This window comes from Amblyraja radiata, chromosome 5 (genome assembly GCF_010909765.2).
Source record: "Amblyraja radiata isolate CabotCenter1 chromosome 5, sAmbRad1.1.pri, whole genome shotgun sequence".
Taxonomy (NCBI): Eukaryota; Metazoa; Chordata; class Chondrichthyes; order Rajiformes; family Rajidae; genus Amblyraja; species Amblyraja radiata.
The window spans coordinates 24,873,511-24,896,663 of record NC_045960.1 but is presented as its reverse complement, the minus strand read 5'-3'; the positions used below and the strand labels follow the sequence as shown (position 1 = coordinate 24,896,663).

Genomic DNA, 23,153 nt, shown 5'->3' with positions numbered 1-23,153 from the left:
CCTGTAAGTTTTGGGAATGGGTGGAAACCGAGCACCCGACTTGATTAGTATGGGCGTCAGAGGTTATGCGAGAAGGCAGGAGAATGGTGTTTGGAGGGAGAGATAGATCAGCCATGATTGAATGGTGGAGTAGACTTGATGGACCGAATAGCCTAATTCTGCTCCTATCACATATAACCTGATGACTCAGAGTAAACCCACATGGTTACAGGGAGTCAAGAGTGTTTTATTGTCATATGTCCCAGATTGAACAATGAAATTTTTACATGCAGCAGCACAACATAGCAACATGTAAACATAGTAAACTGTAAACAATAGAATAAACAAGAAAAAAGGTGCCGTGTGTGTGTGTGTATATATACACATACTCACGTACACACACATATATCAATATATACTCATACAAGCACACATACGTACACAAAAAACAAACAATAATAGTCCATGTAGTTCAGAATTTAATGGAGGTTGTAGTGTTTAATAGCCTGATGGCTGTTGGGGAAAAAGCTGTTCCTGAACCTGGACGTTAGTTTTTATTATACTGTACCCCCTTCCTGATGGCAGGGGTGAAATGAGTGTGTGGCCAGGATGGTGTGGGTCTCTGATGATGCTGGCTGCCTTTTTGAGGCAGAGACGCAATTGTAAATCCCTTCAATCGTGGGGAGGTCAGAACCCGTGATGGACTGGGCAGTGTTCACAACTTTTGCAGTCTTCTTCCTTCCTGCGCATTCAAGTTGCCGAACCAGGTCGTGATGCAACCAGTCAATACAGTCTCTACACCTGTAGAAGTTCAAGAGAATCCTCACTGACAGACCGAATCTCTGCAAAGAAGGTAGAAACTCTATACAGACAGCATCCGACAGTCGGGATCGAACCCGGGTATCTGGCGCAATAAGGCAGCAACTCTACTGCTGTGCTGCCAAATTATAATACACCTCCCATCCCTATTTGATACCGTAGCTTCCTTTTGACAAGGTTATTTGGAGGTTTCACCCCTATTTTCTCTCCTTATCAATTTCCCTTTAACTCCTGTATTTCCTTTAGTCACCCTGTTGTCTTTTCAACCCTAGCCTTTGTTCACACATTTGCCAATCAAAAAAGCTCACTCGCGTATTGCTTGCCAGGCTTTGTATCATCTCTGCCTCATTTCCATCTTTCTCCTCCCCCACCGCAATCAGTCTGAGTAAGGGTCCCGCCCTGAAGCATTGCCTCTCCATGTCCTCTAGAGATGCTGCTTGACCTGCAGAGTTACTCCAGCACCCTATGTTCTACACAAGATACCAGCATCTGCAGTTCCTTGTGTCTACTTATTTATAGGTTATAAGAGCAGAATTAGGCCATTTGGCCCATTCGATCATGGCTGATCTCTCTTTCCCTCTTAACCCTATTCTCCTGCCTTCTCCCCGTAACTCCTGACACCCGTACTAATCAAGAAATTTGGAGGTTATATTTGTGCAAGCTTCTACTCAACATCAACAAAACAAAGGAACCCGTCCAGTCTGAAGAAAGGTTCTGACCCGAAACGTCACCTATCCCTTTTCTCCAGAGATGCTGCTCGACCTGCTACAATACAATACGATAGAACTTTATTTGTCTCAGCAAGGAAATTGCTCTGCCAACAGTCATAAACCACAAGATACATGACGCATGAAATTAAAGTGACGAGGGAAAAGGATTGTGGATCTGTAAAGATTCGGGGGGAGGAGTCAGTCTACCCCATGACAGAAGGGGGAGGAGTTGTACAGTTTGATAGTCACAGGGGAAAAAGGATCTCCTGTGGTGTTCTGTACTGCATCTGGTAGAACCAGTCTGTTGCTGAAGGTGCTCCTCAGGTTGACCAGTGTGCCAAGGAGGGGGTGAGCTGTATTGTCCAAGATGTTCCACAGTTGCTCCAGCATTTTGTGTTTGTCTTCGGTATAAACCAGCATCTGTGATTCCTTCCTACACAAAGGAACTCATCGTTGATGGTACACAAAAGTGCTGGAGAAACTCAGTAGGGTGCAGCAGCATCTATGGAGCGAAGGAAATGGGCAACGTTTCGGACCGAAACCCTTCTTCGGCCCGAAACGTTGCCTATTTCATTCGCTCCATATTTTTGGGTACCTTCGATTTTCCAGCATCTGCAGTTCCTTCTTAAACTCATCGTTGATATCAGGAATGGGAGACGACGATAGTTTTCATTGGTGGTTTGCAGTGGAGAGTTAGCAGCTTCACATTCCTGGATCTTAACATCTCAAATGACCTGCGCTGCGCCATTCACAAAAAGTTGCATCAGCACCTCTCATTTATGATAAGTTTGAAGCAATTTGGCCTGTCATCAATTACACAACTTAAACAGATGCACTGTAGATATCACACTGGTTTCCACCATTCAATCAAGGCTGATCTCTCTCACCATATTCTCCTGTCTTCTCCCCATATCCCCTGACACCCATAATAATTCTTGCATGCCAATGTTGTGAGGACGATTTGACCACTAATATACCATGGCACTGGGACTGCTATTGTACTTTAGTTTAGAGCAGTGTTTCCACTTTGAAGGAAATTACCTGAAATTCGTGTAATATTTGGGAAATAAAATAATTTCAGGAAATTTCCCCGCCCGGTAAGCCTTCCCCAACTGCGCATGTGAGACTGCCGCTCCCAACTGTGCACGCGCGGATACCGACACACGTGGGGAGACGTGAAGGGGTCCAATCAGGCCCGCGGGACGATTTGCGGAAAAAAATATGTACCTGTATATTTACGACCATCAGCGCCTGCGCAGTTGGGGGAGGCCCGTTGGCTGCGGCACAATTGAAAATAGCGCCAGTGACACGGTAGGGAGGCCGTCTCCCTGCGCATGCGCAGTTGGGGAAGGCTGACCGGGCCGGGAAATACCATCAAAGTCCAGATAATTTGGAATCTATTTCAGGAAAAAAAATTTGAGGTGTGGAAGCGCTGGTTTTGAGATACAGCTTGGAATCAGGGTCTTCAGCCAACCAAGTCCATGCCGACCAACAATCACCTGTACATTGGTTCTATCCTACACGCCAGGGACAATAAGAGAGTTCGGTATTCCGAAAAATGCAAGGAATCATGGGATTTGACAAAAGTCATTCGTGATAAAGAAAAAGCGAACAAAGTGCTGGCTGTATAAACTGTATAAATTCTTATCTTTTTTTCATAAATTATGTGTAATAATATATTTAATCTGAGGCAACATCTCTGGAGAAGGGTCTCGACCCGAAACGTCACCTATTCCTTTTCTTCAAAGATGCTGCCCGTCCCGCTGAGTTAATGCAGGATTTTGTGTGTATCCCCGTTGATGACTGGTGCTTGGCTTTCGCCGGCACCGAGGGGGTTAACCGACAGCCACTGGATAAGGCGAGAAGTGCAGCTGACGGTCCCAGGCCCGTCAGGGAATGGGTTCCTCGGGAGTTGGAGAAGAGTTGAGCTGGAGTTAGCGCTTCTTCTCCGCACTGGCTGTAAAGCTGGGGCCACCACTGCTCTGGGCTAGTGTCCCGCCAGTCCAGGGCTGTCAGTTAACCTGGCGGGACGGGCAGCGTTGAGCTGGAGTTAGCGCTTCTTCTCCGCACTGGCTGTAAACCTGGGGCTTTAACTTGCACTAAACATTAGCCCCTTACCATGTATCTATACACTGTCAATGGCTAAATTGTAATCATGAACTGTCCTTCTGCTGATGAGTTAACACACTACAAAAGCTTTTCACTGTACCTCGGTAAATGTGACAATAAACTGAAACTGACTTGAGTATGTTAGCTGTATCAAACACAGTTAAAATGAGAGCATTATTTTAGAGGTCCAACATGTTGCAAGATTACTGGTGGGGATGCAGTTACATCAGTGATTCTTTAAGCAATCTTGTGATCTCAGCCATGCAGTCTTGGGCAACTCACTGACCAAAGAAGGGGAAGAAATTGGAGAAATACTCATCTTAAGCATGCTTCGTGCCGTCCAAACTTAATTGAAATGCCTGTGGCAGAGACTGGAGCAGAGTTGCCTGTCTTATTGCCAGTTACAAGGAACAAAGTTCTGTCATGCTCAGTAATGTGTCACTGCCCCATTGAAACCATAACCTCGACTTTAGAAGAGCACACTCTACTGTATCAAACCAATGTTTGCTTTTCCCACAGTTGCTATTTTGATGGCATCTCTGTAAAGTCGGGCTATATCTGATGACTGAGCTTCCGCTTATTAGGAGATGTTTCGGATTGCCGCCACTATGTTTTCTGTTGAACCACTGTAATTAGCTGCTCGATGTCATTTACATATCTTAAACCAGGTTAATTGTGCAACCATCAGCTGTTTTATTTTTCAAAAATGAGTTGGACTGCACTGTACAAATCTAATAAATTAAGAATTTGTCACTTATCAAAATCAAGAAAACACACTTAAATATGTGTATGTTTTACATAGTGCTGCAATGTCACAACTGTCAAATTGCAAGTTAGATGTTAAAATGAAGTGCCATCCCTGTCTTCGGTTAGTTGAGAGATACAGTGCGGAAACAGGCCCTTTGGCCCATCGAGTCCGCACCGATCACCCCGTACACACTAGCACTATCCTACACTCTTGGGACAATTTACAATCTATACTGAAGCCAATTAACCTGAAAACTTGTTTGTTTTGGAGAGTGGGCCAAAACCGGAGCACCCAGGGAAACCCCACGTGGTCACGGGGAGAACATACAAACTCCATACAGACAGCACCCGTAGTCGGGGTTGAACCCGGGTCTCTGACACTTTAAGGCAGCTGTGCTACTGTGCTGCCCCGGTCAGAAGAAGGATCCTGATCTGAAACCTCACTTATCTATGCCCTCCAGAAATGCTGCCTGACCTCCTGTTCTGTTTGAGATTGCCATGAGCCAGCAACATAGCACGGTGCAACACAATAACAGACCCTTACTGCTCTCCTAATTTGAGGACATTATTGCTGTTGAGGGAGTGCAGCGCAGGTTCACCAGGTTAATTCCCGGGGTGGCGGGACTGACATATGATGAAAGAATGGTTCGACTGGGCTTATATTCACTGGAATTTAGAAGGATGAGAGGGTATCTTATAGAAACGTATACAATTCCTAAAGGATTGGACAGGCTGGATGCAGGAACATTTTTCCCGGTGTTGGGGGAGTCCAGAACCAGGGGTCCCAGTTTAGGAATAAGGGGCAGGCCATTTAGGACTGAGATGAGGAAAAACATTTTCACCCAGAGAATTGTGAATCTGTGCAATTCTCTTCCACAGAAAGCAGTGGAGGCCAATTCACTGGATATTTTCAAAGAAGAGTTAGATTTAGCTCTTAGGGCCAAAGGAATCAAGCGATATGGGGAAAAAGCAGGAACGGGATACTAGTTTTAGATGATCAGCCATGATCATATTGAATGGTGGTGCTGGCTCGAAGGGACAAATGGCCTACTCCTGCACCTATTTAAAAAAAATGTTTCTATATCACAAACAATGAAGGACCATGTACAGATCCCTGCAGAATGACACTTGTCACCGAATAGCATCCTTTTACCACCATTGTCAGTTTTCTAGAAAGTTCTGAATCCAAGCAACCAAGTCACCATGGATCCCATGCATCTTGACCTTCTGGATCAGCCCGCCATGAAGGACATTATCAAAAGCCTAACAAAAATCCATTTATAAAAGATCCACTGCCCTCCCCTCATCAAGTCCTTTGTTCCCTTCTCAACAAAAGTCAGTCAAGTTAGCACTACATGACCTGCCATGAACAGAGCCATGCTGACATTCCCATATTAGCTCATTCCTTTCCAAATGTGGACACATCCAATTCCAAAGAATCCTCTACAATAGCTTCCCAACCACTGGCTCTCCAATGGCTCACCAATTTATAATTTCCTGGATTATTTCTACTTCCTTTCCTAATCAAAGGAACAATATTAACTACTGGATACAAAGATATTTATCAATGTCCCAAAATCTCATCAGTTGTCTCAGTAACCTGTGACAGATCCCATCAGGTCCCAGGGATTTTCCACCTTACTGTTTTTCAAAAGACCCAAAGTTACCTCCTCTGATCTCAAGATACACCAGCATATTAGTACATCCTGCAGTGGTCTTAATGTCAATTTAGTACTCCCCCTCTCTCTCCCCCCCCCCCCCCCCCCCCCAGAAGTTTTATCTTTATTCATAATTATCGTAAAATGTATCGATATATGTCATGTTATGGCTGCATTTATTTAAAAATGGCTGTTGAAAGATTCATCCTCTTATGGTTTTTGGAGGAGCAGGTTAAATCTGTTTGCTGAAGTTGTGGGTGGATTTAGTGGCTTCAGGAAAAATGGTATGTCATCAGATGGAATGTCGTACCATAATTGTTTAGAATAATTTATCCTATGAATCAATAGAAACTGGCTAACCAACCTGAGTCTGATATGACCTTACGATATACGCTCACATTTCAAAAAACCTTGGGTTCGATTGTTTTTGTTTAGATTTTAATTGTATACCTGAGCCAAATCTCTACAAACAATGGTGGGATTTGCATAGATGTGAGTATCTTGATGTGTGGGAAAGAACTGCAGATGCTGGTTTAAATCGAAGGTAGACACAAAATGCTGGAGTAACGCAGCAGGACAGGCAGCATCTCTGGAGAGAAGGAATGTGTGACGTTTCGGGTTGAGACCCTTCCTCAGACTGATGTCAGGGGTGTGGGCGGGATGGAGCAAGCAGTCATTGCATGTAAAGGATATGCAACAACATACTAAACATGACTACTTTCATATGCCTTTTAAGTGTAACGTTGTAAAGATATACCTTAGAGCAATGATGTTTTCCTATGAGCTCTGATGTTTGAAATATCTTTCATAGCTACACTTTAAAATAGGAATGGGCAAGGAGGAGCTTGAGAGCTCATATCCAGTGCCATTTTGACCTTGTTGTGAGTATTATTCCACACAAAAAAAGCATACAATAAGATTTAAAAAAAGTTTTGATTGAGAAAATCATTGAAATCCGCAATATCTTTGTAAAAATGTTTCTCCGTTAGTAAAACCGATGAAGGATTTTGAATGTTTCAATCATAAAAGAAATCATGGCAGAAAATATGATAAAGTAACCAGATAGATCACTCTTGTTGGTGTTGTTTGGGGTGTAAATATTTACTGGGGCATTGAGAGCAAGATGAGAAGGTTGTTAAAAAGCATGTGGATTACATGACTTTGTAAATTGAGATGTGGTGTACAAAATCAACACAGTCCCAATTTGACAACTGTGTCCAATCCTTGGCATAATTCTTGAGGAAAGGTGCTAAACTGTTAAGAATTTCCTGACCAGTTCAAAGGACATATCATAGAGTACAGGAATGTGGGTCATAATGTTTGTGGCAGCTCTGAGGTTTTTTTTTTGCCGGCTCTGCTTTCTGTTTCTTTTCTATGTTGTATTTACATTGAACAGGTACATGGATAGGATAGGTTTGGAGGGTTATGGACCAAGCGAAGGTGAGTGGGACTAGGGTAGATGGAAGATTGTTGGCCGGTGTGGGCGAGAAGGCCCAACTCTACGACTCTAAGACAGACACGAAATGCTGGAACAACTCAGCGGGACAGGTAACATCTCTGGAGAGAAGGAACGGGTAATGTTCCGGGTCGATGCGTTACCCATTCTTTCTCTCCAGAGATACTGCTTGATACTGCTTCTCTCCAGAGATCCAGCACTTTGTGTCTATCTTTGATGTAAACCAGCATCTGCAGATCCTTCCTACACTTGTTATTTATATTGCATCCGCATCAGTCCTTTCTGTTATATCATCAATATACCACCCTGCTTAATCGCTTAATCAACCATAATTTGCCTTTAGTAAATTAGTGCTGACTAATTAACCTCTTTTAACCTCTTTTTTCCTGCGTGATCAATTGTATCTTCGGTTAATGTCTCCAAACATTTCTCCGCAACCGATGCTACGTTGACTTGTCTGGTTACTGTTGTGTTTGTGTCTCCTCCACGTTTTCTTCTGCCCTCTGACATTATCCAATACTCAAGGAACATTGGAAAACTGAACTATATTCACCCTGTCAGTCAAATATCATGCACAATGGCGCAGCTGCTGAGTTGCTGCCTTACAGCAGCAGAGAACCAAGCTCAATTCTGATTACGGGTGCTGCCTATACGGAATTTGTACGTTCTTCTCGCGAGCGTGTGGATTTTCTCCGGGTGCTACTGTTCCTCCCACAGTCTGAAAACATACAGTTTTATAGGTTAATTTGCTCCAGTAATTTGGTAATTGTTAAAATTGTCCCGACACTGTGGAATAGTGCTCGTGTATGGGGTGATTGTTGGTCAGCGCAAACTTGGTGGGCTGAAGAACCTGTTTCCACGCTGTACCTCTAAACTAAACTAAGCTGACATGCGTTGAATCTGGCCCAGGTGACTTTTCTATTCTGATCTATGTTAGGGAACTCTTGAGATCTTTGTAAAAAACTCATTAACTTATTTATTACCTTTCCATTACGGTTATACTAGGATCTTCAGCAGTGAAGTCAGCTAAATACTCATTTAATACTTCAGCCATGTCTTCTAAATCCACACGATCTCCTTTATTATGCATAAAGCTACGACCCTGGGTACACTGTGGCCATACTGGCCATCAAGCATTGTTTTACAACCCTTTGGCCTATTGTAACCATACTGACCACCAAGCACCCATAAGCATTAATTAGTCATACTGCATGGAACCATGCCTATATGGATCAACATGCCCCATCTACATTAGTCCTACCTGCCTACATTTGGCCCATATCCCTCTAAACTTATCCCATCCATGTACCTGTCTAAATGTTTCTTAAACCCAACGTACCCATGCCAACAAAGATGTCACATCTACACTAATCCCACCTGCCCGCTTTTGGCCCATATCCCTCTAAACATCTCCCATCCATGTATCTCTCCAAATTCTATGACCTTTTCTCCTCGTGTGTCAGTCAGCATCAACCCTTTCCTTTTCCTCCTCAAGTAGAGCTTATTTTCATATATACAGTGCGTAGAAATGTACAGATAATTTTGCTTGCAGCAGCATTACAGCCATGTGGACTCGGACAGCACATAAAAATGTAAATTATACATAAATTACATACAAATAGTATTGTCAGATAGTAAAAAGGAAAGATACTTTGTGCAAAAACAAAACAAGACACAGCTGTAGAACGCAGTGACAAAAATCAAGGCTATGGTAGTGTATTAGGTGGGTGTAAAAGTCTGTCTGCCAAGGTAGGGTTAGGGTTGTGTGTGTCAGTTCAAGAACCTGATAGTTAAAAGTATAGGAAGGAACTGCAGTTGCTGGTTTACACCGAAGATAGACACAAAATGCTGGAGTATCTCAGCAGGACAGGCAGCATCTGGATAGCAGGAATGGGTGACGTTTCGGAACGAGCTTCTTCAGCCAGTTAAAGGAAAGCAACTGTGTTCAAAAAGGAACTGCAGATGCTGGAAGATCTAAGGTACACAAAATTGCTGGGGAAACTCAGCGGGTGCAGCAGCATCTATGGAGCGAAGGAAATAGGCGACGTTTCGGGCCGAAACCCTTCCTCAGTCTGAAGAAGGGTTTCGGCCCGAAACGTCGCCTATTTCCTTCGCTCCATAGATGCTGCTGCACCCGCTGAGTTTCCCCAGCAATTTTGTGTACCAAAGGAAAGCAACTGTTCCTGAACCTGCTGTGTGATTTGGGGCTTCTGTACCTACTGGGTGACAGCAGGAATGAGAAGAGGGTCTTGCCTGGATGGTGGGGATTGTTGATGCAGCTTGTTTGTCTGGATGGACATCACCTCATAGCCTGCCTGTTTGGTTTGCCATTTTACGAGGATGTTGCCAAGGCTCGAAGGCCTGAGGTATCGGGAGAGAGAGTGGGCAGGCTAGGACTTTATTCTTTGGAGTGCAGGAGGATGACTGGTGATCTTATAGATGTGTATAAAATCAAGAGAGGAATAGATCGGGAGTCTTTTGCCCAGTGTAGGGGGATTAAGAACCAGAGGACATAGGTATAAGGTGAGCGGGGAAAGATGTAATGGGAATCTGAAGGGTAACCTTTTTATACAAAAAGTGGCGGTGGATGAAACGAGATGCCAGACAGGGTAGTTGAGGCAGGGACCCTCGCAACGTTTAAGAAACATTTAGATAGGTACATGGATGTGATAAGTTTAGAGGGATATGGGCCAAAAGTAGGCAGGTAGGACTAATGTAGATGGGGCATGTTGGTCCATTTGGGCAAGTTGGGCCAAAGGACCTGTTTTCACGCTGCATGGCTCTGGCTCTACGATGCTACACTGCCCCCTCCACCATAAGGGGGCAATATATTCCCAGTCTATAGTTACATTATGGAAGAAGGTGCGTTCTGGTATGTATTGAACAGTGCTGCACATCCAGATGGCGATCTTCAATAAATATCTTCTCTGAAATGCAACATATTAACAATACAGTGTTCTTCAGTTCTATATCGAAGTGTTAGATTTGATTATAAATACAATTTCACTGTAACCAAGCTAAGTATTTTTTAACGGAAGACACAACATGCAGGAGTAATTCAGCGGGTCAGACAGCATCTCTGCAGATAATGGATAGGGGTTGTTTTGGGTTGGAACCCTTCAGGCTAAAGAATCCGAGACATCGCCTATCCGACATGATCTTCAGGAATGCTGCCTGACCCGCTGAGTTACTCCAGCATTTTGTGTCTTCTCTTTAGTATGAACCAGCATCTGCACTTTCTCGTTATTACATGAAGTATTTTTGAGCATCCTCCTGTGGCACCTAATAGATACAATATCACCTCTTATTGTTGGATATCTATTTCACTTCGCTACAATCTTGAAGGGTGAAAATTTATTCCAGACTGATCTTGCTGGGAGCTTATTAAATTTTAAAACTGTGATTGCTATGCCTGTGTTCACAGTAAAACAACCAAGAAAAATCCGACTTAATTGATATGCATTGCAGCTTGTTTAGCAATGTGATTACATTTTGCTGTACCACCACCTCTCCATATATACAGTGCCCTCCATAATGTTTGGGACAAAGACCCAACATTTATTTATTTGCCTCCGTACTCCACAATTTGAGATTTGTAATAGAAAAAAAATCACATGTGGTATATTTTTATACATTTTGGTTTCACCATGTAGAAATTACAGCAGTGTTTATACATAGTCCCCCCATTTCAGGGCACCATAATATTTGGGACACAGTAATGTCATGTAAATGAAAGTAGTCATGTTTAGTATTTTGTTGCATATCCTTTGCACGCAATGACTGCTTGAAGTTTGCGATTCGTGGACATCACCAGTTGCTGGGTGTCTTCTCTGGTGATGCTCTGCCAGGCCTGTATTGCAGCCATCTTTAGCTAATGCTTGTTTTGGGGGCTTATACCTTCAGTTTTCTCTTCAGCATATAAAAGGCATGCTCAATTGGGTTCAGATCGGGTGATCGACTTTGGCCACTCAAGAATTGACTTTTTTAGCTTTGAAAAACTCCTATGTTGCTTTAGCAGCATGTTTGGGATCATTGTCTTGCTGTAGAATGAACCGCCGGCCAATGTGTTTTGAGGCATTTGTTTGAACGAGCAGATAGGATGTGTCTGTACACTTCAGAATTCATTATGCTACTACCATCAGCATTTGTATCATCAATGAAGATAAGTGAGCCAGTACCTTCAGCAGCCATATATGCCTCGGCCATAACACCCCCACCACCATGTTTCACAGATGAGGTGGTATGCTTTGGATCTTGGGCAGTTCCTTCTCTCCTCCATACTTTGCTCTTGCCATCACTCTGATATAAGTTAATCTTCATCTCATTTGTCCTTTGTATAGACAATGCTGTAATTTCTACATGGTGAAACCAAAATGTATAAAAATGACCTTTAGTAAAATCTGACAATGTGCACTTTAACCACATGTGATTTTTTTTCTATTACAAATGTCAAATTGTGGAGCACAGAGGCAAATAAATAAATGATGGGTCTTTGTCCTAAACATTATGGAAGGCACTGCATGATCAAGTGGATCAAGACTTTTGCTAATACCATTACTATTGCTGTACCACTAGTACATTGCTGTATATTATCATACAGATGGTCAGGAAAATGAGTAAGGAATTTACATTACTTTCATATTAATCCTGAACTGTCAGCATTTATAGCTGAATTCCTTTACTTTGTCAACTCTATTGAGACTTCCAATTTATATTTTGTACATATTTATTACTCAAACTGTGTTACAATGGATTGATATCTGAGTAAGTGTCCAGCGACATCATTAATTCATCTCGCCAAGCTAAATGATTGGAGATATAAGACAAGAGATGTTAGATTCTGCAGTTTCTTGTGATATGACCTGAAATATTAACCTTCCTTTTCCTCCACAGATGCCCCTTGTTCCACTAAGTTCCTCCAGCAGTTTTCTGCAGGCAAAACTAATGGTTTACTTAAAACTGTTTTCATATTAACTATTCCTTTTCTTCTTTATATAAATATATTGTTTCCTTTGAGGGCAGAAAAGAAAAATGGGTAAACTTTGAGGTAGAGTTGATGGTGACTATAATTATTTTATTCAAGGTTGCAGCTGTATTCTTACTGCATTGAACACATTACTTTATAGGTTAAAAATATACTTGAGCAGGAAGCAACCTAACCTAATGATAAATTTGTAAATACCTCACCTATTAAAAATGTCATCATAAAAAAGTCTCCTAATGGTGTCTGAAATTTTAAGCATTGGCTGTGCCAAAATACACTGTTAAAAGTGAGAGGATAATTATATCTCACTGCACCTCCCCCTCCAAGTTGACTTACATTTTCCCTCTTGCCCTCTATAAATTGCCTGTTTCTTTCTCAATATTTTAATATTTTGTCCTTTAATTCCAATTATTCAGAGCAAACCAATGTGTGCGTGCAAGTGAAGATTCATTAAAGTTTAAAAAGACTTGCATTTGTTCATCAGATCATTGACACAACTATATGGTTGCATTTACAGTTTAGTTTATTGTCACGTGTACTGAGGTACAGTGAAAAGCTTTTATTGTGTGCTATCCAGTCAGCGGAAAGGCAATACATGATTATGATTACCATTGTTGGTTATTTTTAAATGCTGTTTGTAAAATGATGGCATTGCTATGGAAATGTTAATCTTGCTGGATTTCTGAAATGATTGTAACTGCAGCGCTATAGAATATTAATGAAGTACAGCCTCTGATTGCTGACCGCATTTGTTCTTTCTGATAACGTTTACAATTTAAAATAAAAATAATGTTCCAGAGGAGACGATACAAGGAACTAATATTAACAGGGCCTGAAGAAGTGTTTCGGCCCGAAACGTTGCCTATCTTCTTCGTTCCATAGATGCTGCCGCACCCGCTAAGTTTCTCCAGCATTTTTTTGTACCTTTGATTTTTCAGCATCTGCAGTTCCTTCTTTAACAGTGTAGGAGTTCTGTTTTAAAAAATAGAGATCCTAAATTGATTTTTAAATACCAAGGCAGTAAATTTGTACTCTGATGTGCACCCCTTTTGGCAAGAGTGTGATATATTATGTATGCAGTTATGTAGTCATCAGAAAGTGATATATAGTGAATTTTGAGTAAATATTATGTTATTGGTTGTCACCTGATTTACTTATGTAACTGGGAACAGAGGACACATGATTAAGGTGAGAGGGGGCAGATTTAATAAGGGGTAATGTTTGGGCACAAACGGTGTTGGGTATAGGGAAGGAGCTGCTGGAGACAGGTACATGATAGGACAGGTTTAGAGGGATATAGGTAAATGCAGACAGGTGGGGCTAGTGCGGCTGGGACATGTTGGTCGGAGTGGACAAGTTGGGCCGAAGGGGTACGACTATGACCCTCTGACTCTATAACTGAATTCATGAATTATATTAAACTTTAGTAAAGAGGCTTGCACTTGTTTGTCACGTAACAGCTACAAACAAAATACAAAATGGCTATATTCCTATAGTGAAGAGGATTTTCACCTTGATTCAAGGGTGGTACACATGCAACTTATTGCTTGTTTTCCCCATGTATCTCCTAGAATTCATAAGCTGTTTCCTTTTCTTGTTCGTAGTGGATACCGTTCGGGCGAGACAGCTTACTGGAAGCTTTCGACTGGGTCAGCTTGTTCCAACGGCTGTATATCTACATATGAAGATGCACAAGCGGATCCTGGGGCATCTGTCATCTGTCTACTGCATTACCTTTGACCGAACGGGGAGGAGAATATTTACCGTGAGTTTCTGCTTTGTAACTCTTGCCTTTAAATTTCTTTAGTCCATTTGCACCGCACCTTCCCCTATCTTATGTTGGATCCAGAAAATAAATGTTTTCTCTTGAAAAGATTTCTCTTGAAAATGATGCACAACAGAGATCCTTTCAACTACGCTCCCCGCCTCCACATAATAGATTGGTTTATTATTGTCATGTGTACTAAGATACAGTGGAAAAAGTTTGCTTTGCGTGCTATCCAGGCAAATCACATCCTGCATATGTACATGAGGTAGTGCGAAGCAGTAAATAATCAGTGCGGAATAAAATGTGGCAACTATAGGGAGAGTGCAGAGAAGAAGCACATTACAGCCCTCAGAACCCAACACTGAATTCAAGTCTGAAGAAGGGTTTCGGCCCGAAACGTCGCCTATTTCCTTCGCTCCATAGATGCTGCTGCACCCGCTGAGTTCCTCCAGCAATTTTGTGTACCTTCGATATTCCAGCATCTGCAGTTCCCTTTTGAACACTGAATTCAAAGATAGACACAAAATGCTGGAACAACAAGCAGCATCTCTGGAGAGAAGGAATGGGTGACATTTCAGGTCGAGACCCTTCTTCAATCGCCCATTCTTTCTTTACAGATATGCTGCCTGTCCCGCTGTGTTACTCCAGCATTTTGTGTCTATCTTTGATTTAAACCAGCATCTGCAGATCTTTCCTACACTCTGAATTCAACGATTTCAGATAACTGACTTTTACAGTTTCTATAGCCGACCGGTTCGAGTGATAAAGAGTCATAGAGTGATACAGAGTGGAAACAGGCCCTTCGGCCCAACTTGCCCACACCAATCAACATGTCCCATCTACACTTGTCCCACCTGCCTGTGTTTGGACCATGTCCCTCTAAAACTATCCTATCTATGTACCTGTCTTAATGTTTCTCCAACGATGTGATAGTACCTATGCATAGTTCTTACAAAAGTTCATCAACCTGAAATGTTTTTCTCTGTCCATAGATGCTGCCTGAACGGCAGAGTCTTTCCAGCATTCTGTTTTGATTTCTGTTTTCTTATATCAAAATATGTTGCTTTTCATCCAACTAGATGATGGAAAATCATGCCATCATCATTGGTCTTTTGATACACCTATCCCTCTTTCCTCCTTCTACACCCCTTCACCCTCCTTGATTTTTTTTTTACTTGTCAATTATACATTAATGCCAAAGGTGTGCAATTCATGACCTGTCATTCATGATCGCTGCTTCTTGCCTACCTTTGCATCATTATTATAACTGCTTTCTTATAACTTCAGAATTATACCCCCTTGGTTGAAACATGCTGTATCATACTTTTTTCACTAAGAGACTTGATTCCTTTTTCTACCCTGCTTATAAGGGTACATATATGTTGCCCATGCTAGTCATTGTAGCCTTGTCATAGTCACCTGTTTTTGCTCCATTAATATCAAGGGATAAACTTAAACATTGGGCCATGAAGATTTGAGAGAAACATAACATTTTAGTGTTCTTGCTCCTTGCTTTTACCCTTGATGTACCTTTGAGTTATGAAATCCGTATGCTGCTCAACATTAGTTGAGGGGCGTCACGGTGGCGTAGCGGTTGAACTTCTTCCTTTCAGCGCCAGACGCCCAGGTTCGATCCTGACTATGGGAGCTGTCTGTACGGAGTTAGTACTTTCTCCCTGTGATCTGCATGGGTTTTCATCGGGGTCTCCGGTTTCCTCCCACATTCCCAAGACGTACAGGTTTATAGGTTTAATTGGCTTTGGTAAAATTGTAAATTGCCCCATGATAGTGTTAGTGTGGGGATTGTTGGTTGGCACGGACCCGGTGGTCCGAAGGGCCTGTTTCCATGCTGTATCTCGAAAAGAAACTAAATTAATAGTTGCTCATTTTGCAAAAGTCCCTGTTTTCTGGAAGTTCTTGGCTGACTTAAAATATCCATTTTGCTTTCAGCTAAATGTTTTGTTTCTTTTGGTGTTTTTTATTTAAACCTTGCAGGATGTTCTGATTAAATGCAATGTTTAATACAGAAATAGAAGCTTTTATTTGGCAGTGGCTGTTATGTTCCATGGCTTTCTTTAAATATAAAGTATTCTGCACATATATTTAAATAGGATTAGCTTGCAGGCCATGAGACCATTGACATGTTTCCATCATACAAAATGCAGATCTGCTACAGGTTGGTCAGTCAATTAAAAAATATGGAGAGTTGGTTATGACTACCTATAGCCAGTGATTCTTCCGTGTATAAAGCAAAATATTTGTGTCATTCCTTTGGGAAGTTGGAGTCAAATTCCTTCATTACTGTTTTCAGATGCACTACTCTAAAAATAGCCAAATGAAGAATTTTGTTTTGCTTCCTTCTCTGCATGTAAAATGTTGCCATTCTTCTGCTTTCATTAAAGAAAGTTGGAGAAAATGGAGAAATGTAATTTAGTTTAGAGACACAACGCAGAAACAGGCCCTTCGGCCCACCGGGTCCGCGACGACCAATGATTCCTGCACATTAACATTATCTTGCACACAACACACTAGGGACAATTTTTACATTTACCAAGCCAATTAACCTACAAACATAGAAACATAGAAAATAGGTGCAGGAGTAGGCCATTCGGCCCTTCGAGCCTGCACCGCCATTCGATATGATCATGGCTGATCATCCAACTCAGTATCCCATCCCTGCCTTCTCTCCATACTCCCTGATCCCTTTAGCCACAAGGGCCACATCTAACTCCCTCTTAAATATAGCCAACGAACTGGCCTCAACTACCTTCTGTGTCAGAGAATTCCAGAGATTCACCACTCTCTGTGTGAAATATGATTTTCTCATCTCGGTCCTAAAGGATTTCCCCTTTATCCTTAAACTGTGACCCCTTGTCCTGGACTTCCCCAACATCGGGAACAATCTTCCTGTTTGTAAAAAACCTGAACGTTTTTGGAGTGTGGGAGGAAACTGAAGATCCCGGAGAAAACCCACGCAGGTCACGGGGAGAACGTACAAACTCTTTACAGACAGCACCTGTAGTCTGGATCGAACCCGGGTCTCCAGCTCGACATTCGTTGTGAGGCAGCAACTCTCACACTGCATCACCGTGCCGCCACCATACAAAAATGTTTTTTAAAGTTGTGACGTGCTTTGCTTATATTGCCTAGACTTTTGCAAAACCAAATTTCATGCAAATGATGGAATTCTGATGTTGGTATTGGTTTATTATTCTCACAAGTACCGAATGCTTTGTTTTCGTGCCATTCAGACAAATCAAATCCTACTATACATGAGTACAATCAAGCGGCATACACGTACACAAGTAGTACACATTGTTAAACAGTTTCAAACAAAAATACATTTATTTAATAAGCAGCCTATTAATGAAAGGAAAGGGCATGTTAGAGGGTTTTTTCTTTGATTGTACTATTTTGTTATATTCCTTTTTAATATTTCCATAGTGGTCAGGAAGAGGTTTTTAATTGCTGTTCCCACTGATGTTTCATAAAAAGGTACATCAAATCTTCAGTGAACTGTCCCAAGATTTCCCCTTCCATCCCTCTTGCCTTCTTGTGCAATTGATTATCTGGTTAATATTGCTGCTTGTAGGAATTTGCTGTGTCCACATTGGCAGCTGATAGGTGTAGGAAGGAACTGCAGATGCTGGTTTACACCAAAGATAGACACAAAATGCTGGAATAACTCTGTGGGACTGGCAGCATCTCTGGGTCAAGACCCTTCTTCAGACTGAGTGCGCAGATGGGACTCGACCCTAAACGTCACCCATTCCTTCTATGCAGAGATGATGCCTGTCCGGCTGAGTTACTCCAGCATTTTGTGTCTGAAATTTAAAGGTGACTGCAGTTGAAAATAATTAACTGTGAAGTGCTTAAGGCACTCTGAACATGTGGAATTGGGCTATTTCACCAAGACATCAGTTTTCATTTATTGTGAAGCATATCTTTCTCCGTCTCCTATACCAAAAAGCAGATGATCTCATTGACCTTTTCATTCACAAGATCATCATCTATGTGTAGTGAGTTCCTCAGACAAGCATTGATGATTTGGCCAGCCATGTTGAAAGAGATAAATCAAAGCACACTGCAGGGAGATGATTAATGATAGATGAATACAAGCTTCAACTATCAATTAGTCAAGTTATAAAGTGCAAAGATCATCTTTAAAAAAAAAAAGATCTACACCGCAGTTTAAATGTATTTTTTCACTCTGATTCCAATCCATAAATCCATATCAAAGGCTTGGTGTAAGGTGAATAACCGTTTAAAACAAAGGACTCTATTAAACAGTGCAGTTGAAGACTTGACGCACACGCCGGCACAATGTACTGACCTCCTCCCTACTTTAAGTTATGACTTTTGAGATGTTAGCAATTAAATTAATGTAGTGTAGAAGGCAAAAAACCCCCAGCAAATATCCAGCATCTGCAGTGTCTTGTGTCTCCATAGTACAGAAGTCTTGGGTTGAAATGTGCACGCTATATGTGGAAACCATTTTCTAATCAACACATTTAGATCAACATGCAATTTGTTTAAAACAAAATAAACCAGATTAGATTAACCTGCTGAAATGTACTCATAATATACAGAATGTAATTTATTTCGATAAGGCACCCCGACTGTCAAAAAATAGTTTTCTACTACTCGTTTCTATTTTATCAATTGATCGATTCATTTTTTGTCTGAAACCGTGTACAAATGGCAGCAATTTCACATGACAAAGCTTTTTGTAATTGCCATGAGAGAATAATTAAGTTAAGTTAAATTTATTGTCATAGACACAAGTGTGGTGAGGTACAGGCACATTTAAGTCTGAAGAAAGGTTTCGACCCAAAATGTCACCCATTCGCTCTAGAGATGCTGCCTGTCCCGCTGAGTTACGCCAATTTTTTGTGTCTGTCTTTGGTTTAAACCAGCATCTGCAGTTCCTTCTTTACTTCTTACACAATTAAATTCTTGGTTGGTGCAGCATATAGACTCGGGCAGCAAAAAACCCATGTTATACCAAACAATCCACTCAGGGTGGTGAGTAAATGGAACGAGCGGCCAGAGAAGGTAGTTGAGGCAGGTACAATAAGAACATTTAAAAGGCACTTGGACAGGCACGTGGATAGGAACGGTTTAGAGGGATATGGGGCAAATGCAGGGAAAATTGGAGGGTGACATGGACAAGTAGGGCCGAAGGGTCTGGTTTCTTTCCGTATGATTATGACAATGAAAAGAAAAAGGCTGTGTGCAAAAACAAGAACGAGACATTCATTCAAACACAATTAAAACACCAGCAAATCACAGTGCACCAGGTAATCTGCAGAATTCATTTGCTGAGGTACAAGTAGAATTGTCCAGGTTGGTTCAAGAACCAGATAGATGTAGGAAAGCAGCTGTTCCCAAACCTGGAGATGTGGGCCTCAGGATTCTGCACCACCTGGCTGTTGGGAAGCAGTGAGAAGTGGGCATGGCCTGGATGTGGGGATCCTTGAAGATAGATGAAGCCTTCTTGAAGCAGTACCTTGAGCACATAGCACAGAGTTAAGTTTAGTTTAGAGACACAGCATGGAAACAGGCCCATTGGCTCAAAGTCCAAACCAATCGTTGATCCCCCGTTCACCCTAGTTTTATGTTCTCACTTTCTCACGCACTTAGGGGCAATTAGTAGAGGCCATTTAACCAGCAAACCCCGCACGTCTTTGGGATGTGGGAGGAAACCCATGCTTTCACAGAGAGAATGTACAAATTCCACGCAGACAGCACCCATAGGCAGGGTCAAACCTGAACTCTGGAGCTGTAAGACAGCAACTCTACCAGCTGGACCGTCGTCCAACGGTTGCACCTGTTTGATTGTTTAGTTTAGAGATGCAGCGCGGAAACAGGCCCTTCGGCCCATCGAGTCCACACCGACCAGCGATCCCCACACACTATCCTACACACACATTATGGACAATTTTTACACATACAAAGTCAATTAGCCCACAAACCGTATGTCTTTGGAGTGTGGGAGGAAACCGAAGATCTATGTGAAAACCCATGCGGTCACAGGGAGAAAGTACTAACTCGGTACAGAGAGTATTGTAGTCGAGATCGAACTCGGGTCTCAAGCGCTGTGATGCAGCAACTCTACCGCTGTGCCACCGTGCTGCCCGAGTGTTGATTGTCAGAGGGGTGGAGATGTTTTTGCCTATCTGCACTAATTGAGGTCTGCCGATGACAAAATCAAGGAGCCAGTTGCAAAGGGAGGGACGGAGGCCCAGGTCTTGGGACTGGGTGATGACTTTAGAGAGGATGATTTTGCTGAACGCCAAGATGTACTCAATGAATAGCAGCCTGGTGTATGTGTTTCTGTTATCTAAATGATTCACATTGGAAAGCCAATGATATACCATCCACCATTGACCTGTTGTGGCTTTGCTCTCGTATCGAATAAGGCAAAAAAATAGTATGATTCTTCAATATACAGTATGAATGTTAGATTTGCAATTTTTTGACCTAATGCCATTGACTTGGTCGTGGTACGTGTCCTTGATTTGTGCAGCTTATATTTTGCCATCCAACAGCACACCGCTTGCACAAAGGAATACATTACATCACAGACTTTCCAATTTATGAAATTTCGCTTAAATACGTTTTTTTCATGGCTGCTTCTATAATCAAGTTGAGAAATGGCTGTAAATGTGTGACTGCTGCACAATCTTCAAAGTATATTAATCTTTTTATTTTCAATAGACTGGGTGCAGGATAGAATATAATTTCAATAGAATAGATGCAGGAGTAGGCCATTCGGCCCTTCGAGCCAGCACCGACATTCAATGTGATCATGGCTGATCATCCCCAATCAGTACCCCGTTCCTGCCTTCTCCACATATCCTCTCTCCGCTATTTTTGAGAGCCCTATCTAGCTCTCCCTTAAAACCATCCAGAGAACCTGCCTCCACCGCCCTTTGAGGCAGAGAATTCCACAGTTCACAATTCAATAACATTTATGCTTCAAATGTTCCATCATATTACCCTCTTTGAAAGGGTGTCAAAGGATATGTAATTTTAGTGAGGGTGGGAAAGTGACAAATGATGCAAAGTGGCAAGTTTGTATGTTTTATAGCTGGAATGGATCCAAAGTCTCCTGAATATCAAAAACAAGGTATGGGTGAATATAGAAATTACATTGCTTGTATTTTGCAGATCTTTTAATACTTTCTTACTATTTATCAATAATATCTTAAATAAACAGCTGCAAAAAAAATTATCTTGAGATATCTGTTGTGACATTTACTTTTTGTGAATAATATGTAATGTGTGCAGTTTTGGAGACCAGTTGAAGATTTCTGTGCATGGATTACTAGACTGAGGATTAGTCCTCAAATTATCAAATTTTCTATTGACTTGATGATAAATGTTTCGTGAACAATCTAATAATTTGAACCATATTATTCAATACTGCCATGAAATTAGCAACCTATCTAGAATCTTTGTTTAGTTTAGTTTATTGTCATGTGCACCGAGGTACAGTGAAAAGCGTTTGATGCGTCCGCTATCCAGTCAGCAGAAAGATAATACAATCGAGCCGATTTACAGTGTATAGATACATGATAAGGAAATAACGTTTAGTGCAAGGTAAAGCCAGCAAAGTCCGATCATGGGTAGTCCGAGGGTCACCAATGAGGTAGATAAGTCTGTAGCTTCCATGACTTGTACCTTTATTAAAAACCTTGATTTCATTAGGTCTATAAAACCTTCAAGGTGTTCTTGATAAAGTGCTTGACTATGTTATGCAGATGCGCAAAAAAAAACATGACATTCCCAGGACTTGGATTTAACTTTTGCTGACTATGAGACAAATAGTGCTGTGAAATGTTCAAGTGGTTTGATAAATTAATGCATCAAGATTGTCAGAGATCGAAGAATTCAGTGAAGCTTGAGAGCTGCCGGTGACCTGTTACTTGGAGCTCTTTTTTTTTGCCTTCTTAACTATTGTTACCAGTTATTAAATTACCTTGCAGCAGAGTTACCTGCATTGTGGTGATGCCATGGTTAAACAGCCTCTGCTGCATATTGCTGCAGAATGAAAAGAACAGCACCTTAGAGCATCTCTGATGAAAAGGAATGTGTGACGTTTTGGGTCGAGACCCCTCTTCAGGGAGACTAGTGATATGGAAGGGTACAAAGAGCATGCAAGGTGTGAAAAGGACAGATCAAAGCAGACAATGCTTAGGGAAATGTACAATGGTTCATTATTGGCTGAGGGGAAGGTAACGAGGCATACACACAATAAAATTAATGAGGACGGTGAAACCAGTAGGAGGGAGAACTAGGGTGGGGGAGAGACGGAAAGAGGGGGAAAGCAAGGGTTACTTGAAGTTGGAGAAATCAATGTTCATACCACTGGGTTGTAAGCTGCTCAAGTGAAAAATTGGGTGCTGTTTCTCCAATTTGCGTTTGGCCTCACTCTGATAGTGGAGGAGGGTCAGGACAGAAATGTCAGTGTGGGAATGGGAGGGGGAGTATGAATATTGAATTCTCCAATTTTAAGTAACCATTTCCTTCACTCCCGCTCTCTTTCTTGTGCCTCCCCACCGAGGTGACACTATTTCCCCCCCATTCTCCTGCCCAGTTTACCTGTTCCGTTCTCCTTTCCCCTTTTATCCCAACTATATCCCACACCCTGGCTTTACATTTCACTCCTCTTCTCCCCTTGCCTGACACCCTTTCATCTCTCGCATTCATTTATTCATCATCGTTGAAAACGTTAGCGACGCAGTGGTGCTGGTTTTGGACGGGAATGGTGACGGACGCACCACACATCTCCGTCCTCCAGTTTCTGCGGACTTCCGCCGCTGGAAGTATAGGATTTTGGTGTGTGTGCTTTATCATCATTCCTTACAATGCTATGTACGACATTGATTGCAACTTCTACTGAAATGTTGGCTTGCTA

The 23,153-nt window shown here is 41.9% G+C and overlaps 1 protein-coding gene across 4 annotated transcripts in view; it reads left to right on the top strand.

Moving 5' to 3' along the window:
• LOC116973103 (pleckstrin homology domain interacting protein) overlaps positions 1–23,153 on the top strand; it is a 191,504-nt gene that overhangs the window by 31,721 nt on the left and 136,630 nt on the right. For all 4 annotated transcript variants that reach the window (XM_033020803.1, XM_033020802.1, XM_033020801.1 and 1 more), the window contains exon 7: positions 14,067–14,227. In XM_033020803.1, coding sequence (XP_032876694.1) covers positions 14,067–14,227 — 161 coding nt within the window. The remainder of the gene's footprint in view (positions 1–14,066; positions 14,228–23,153) is intronic.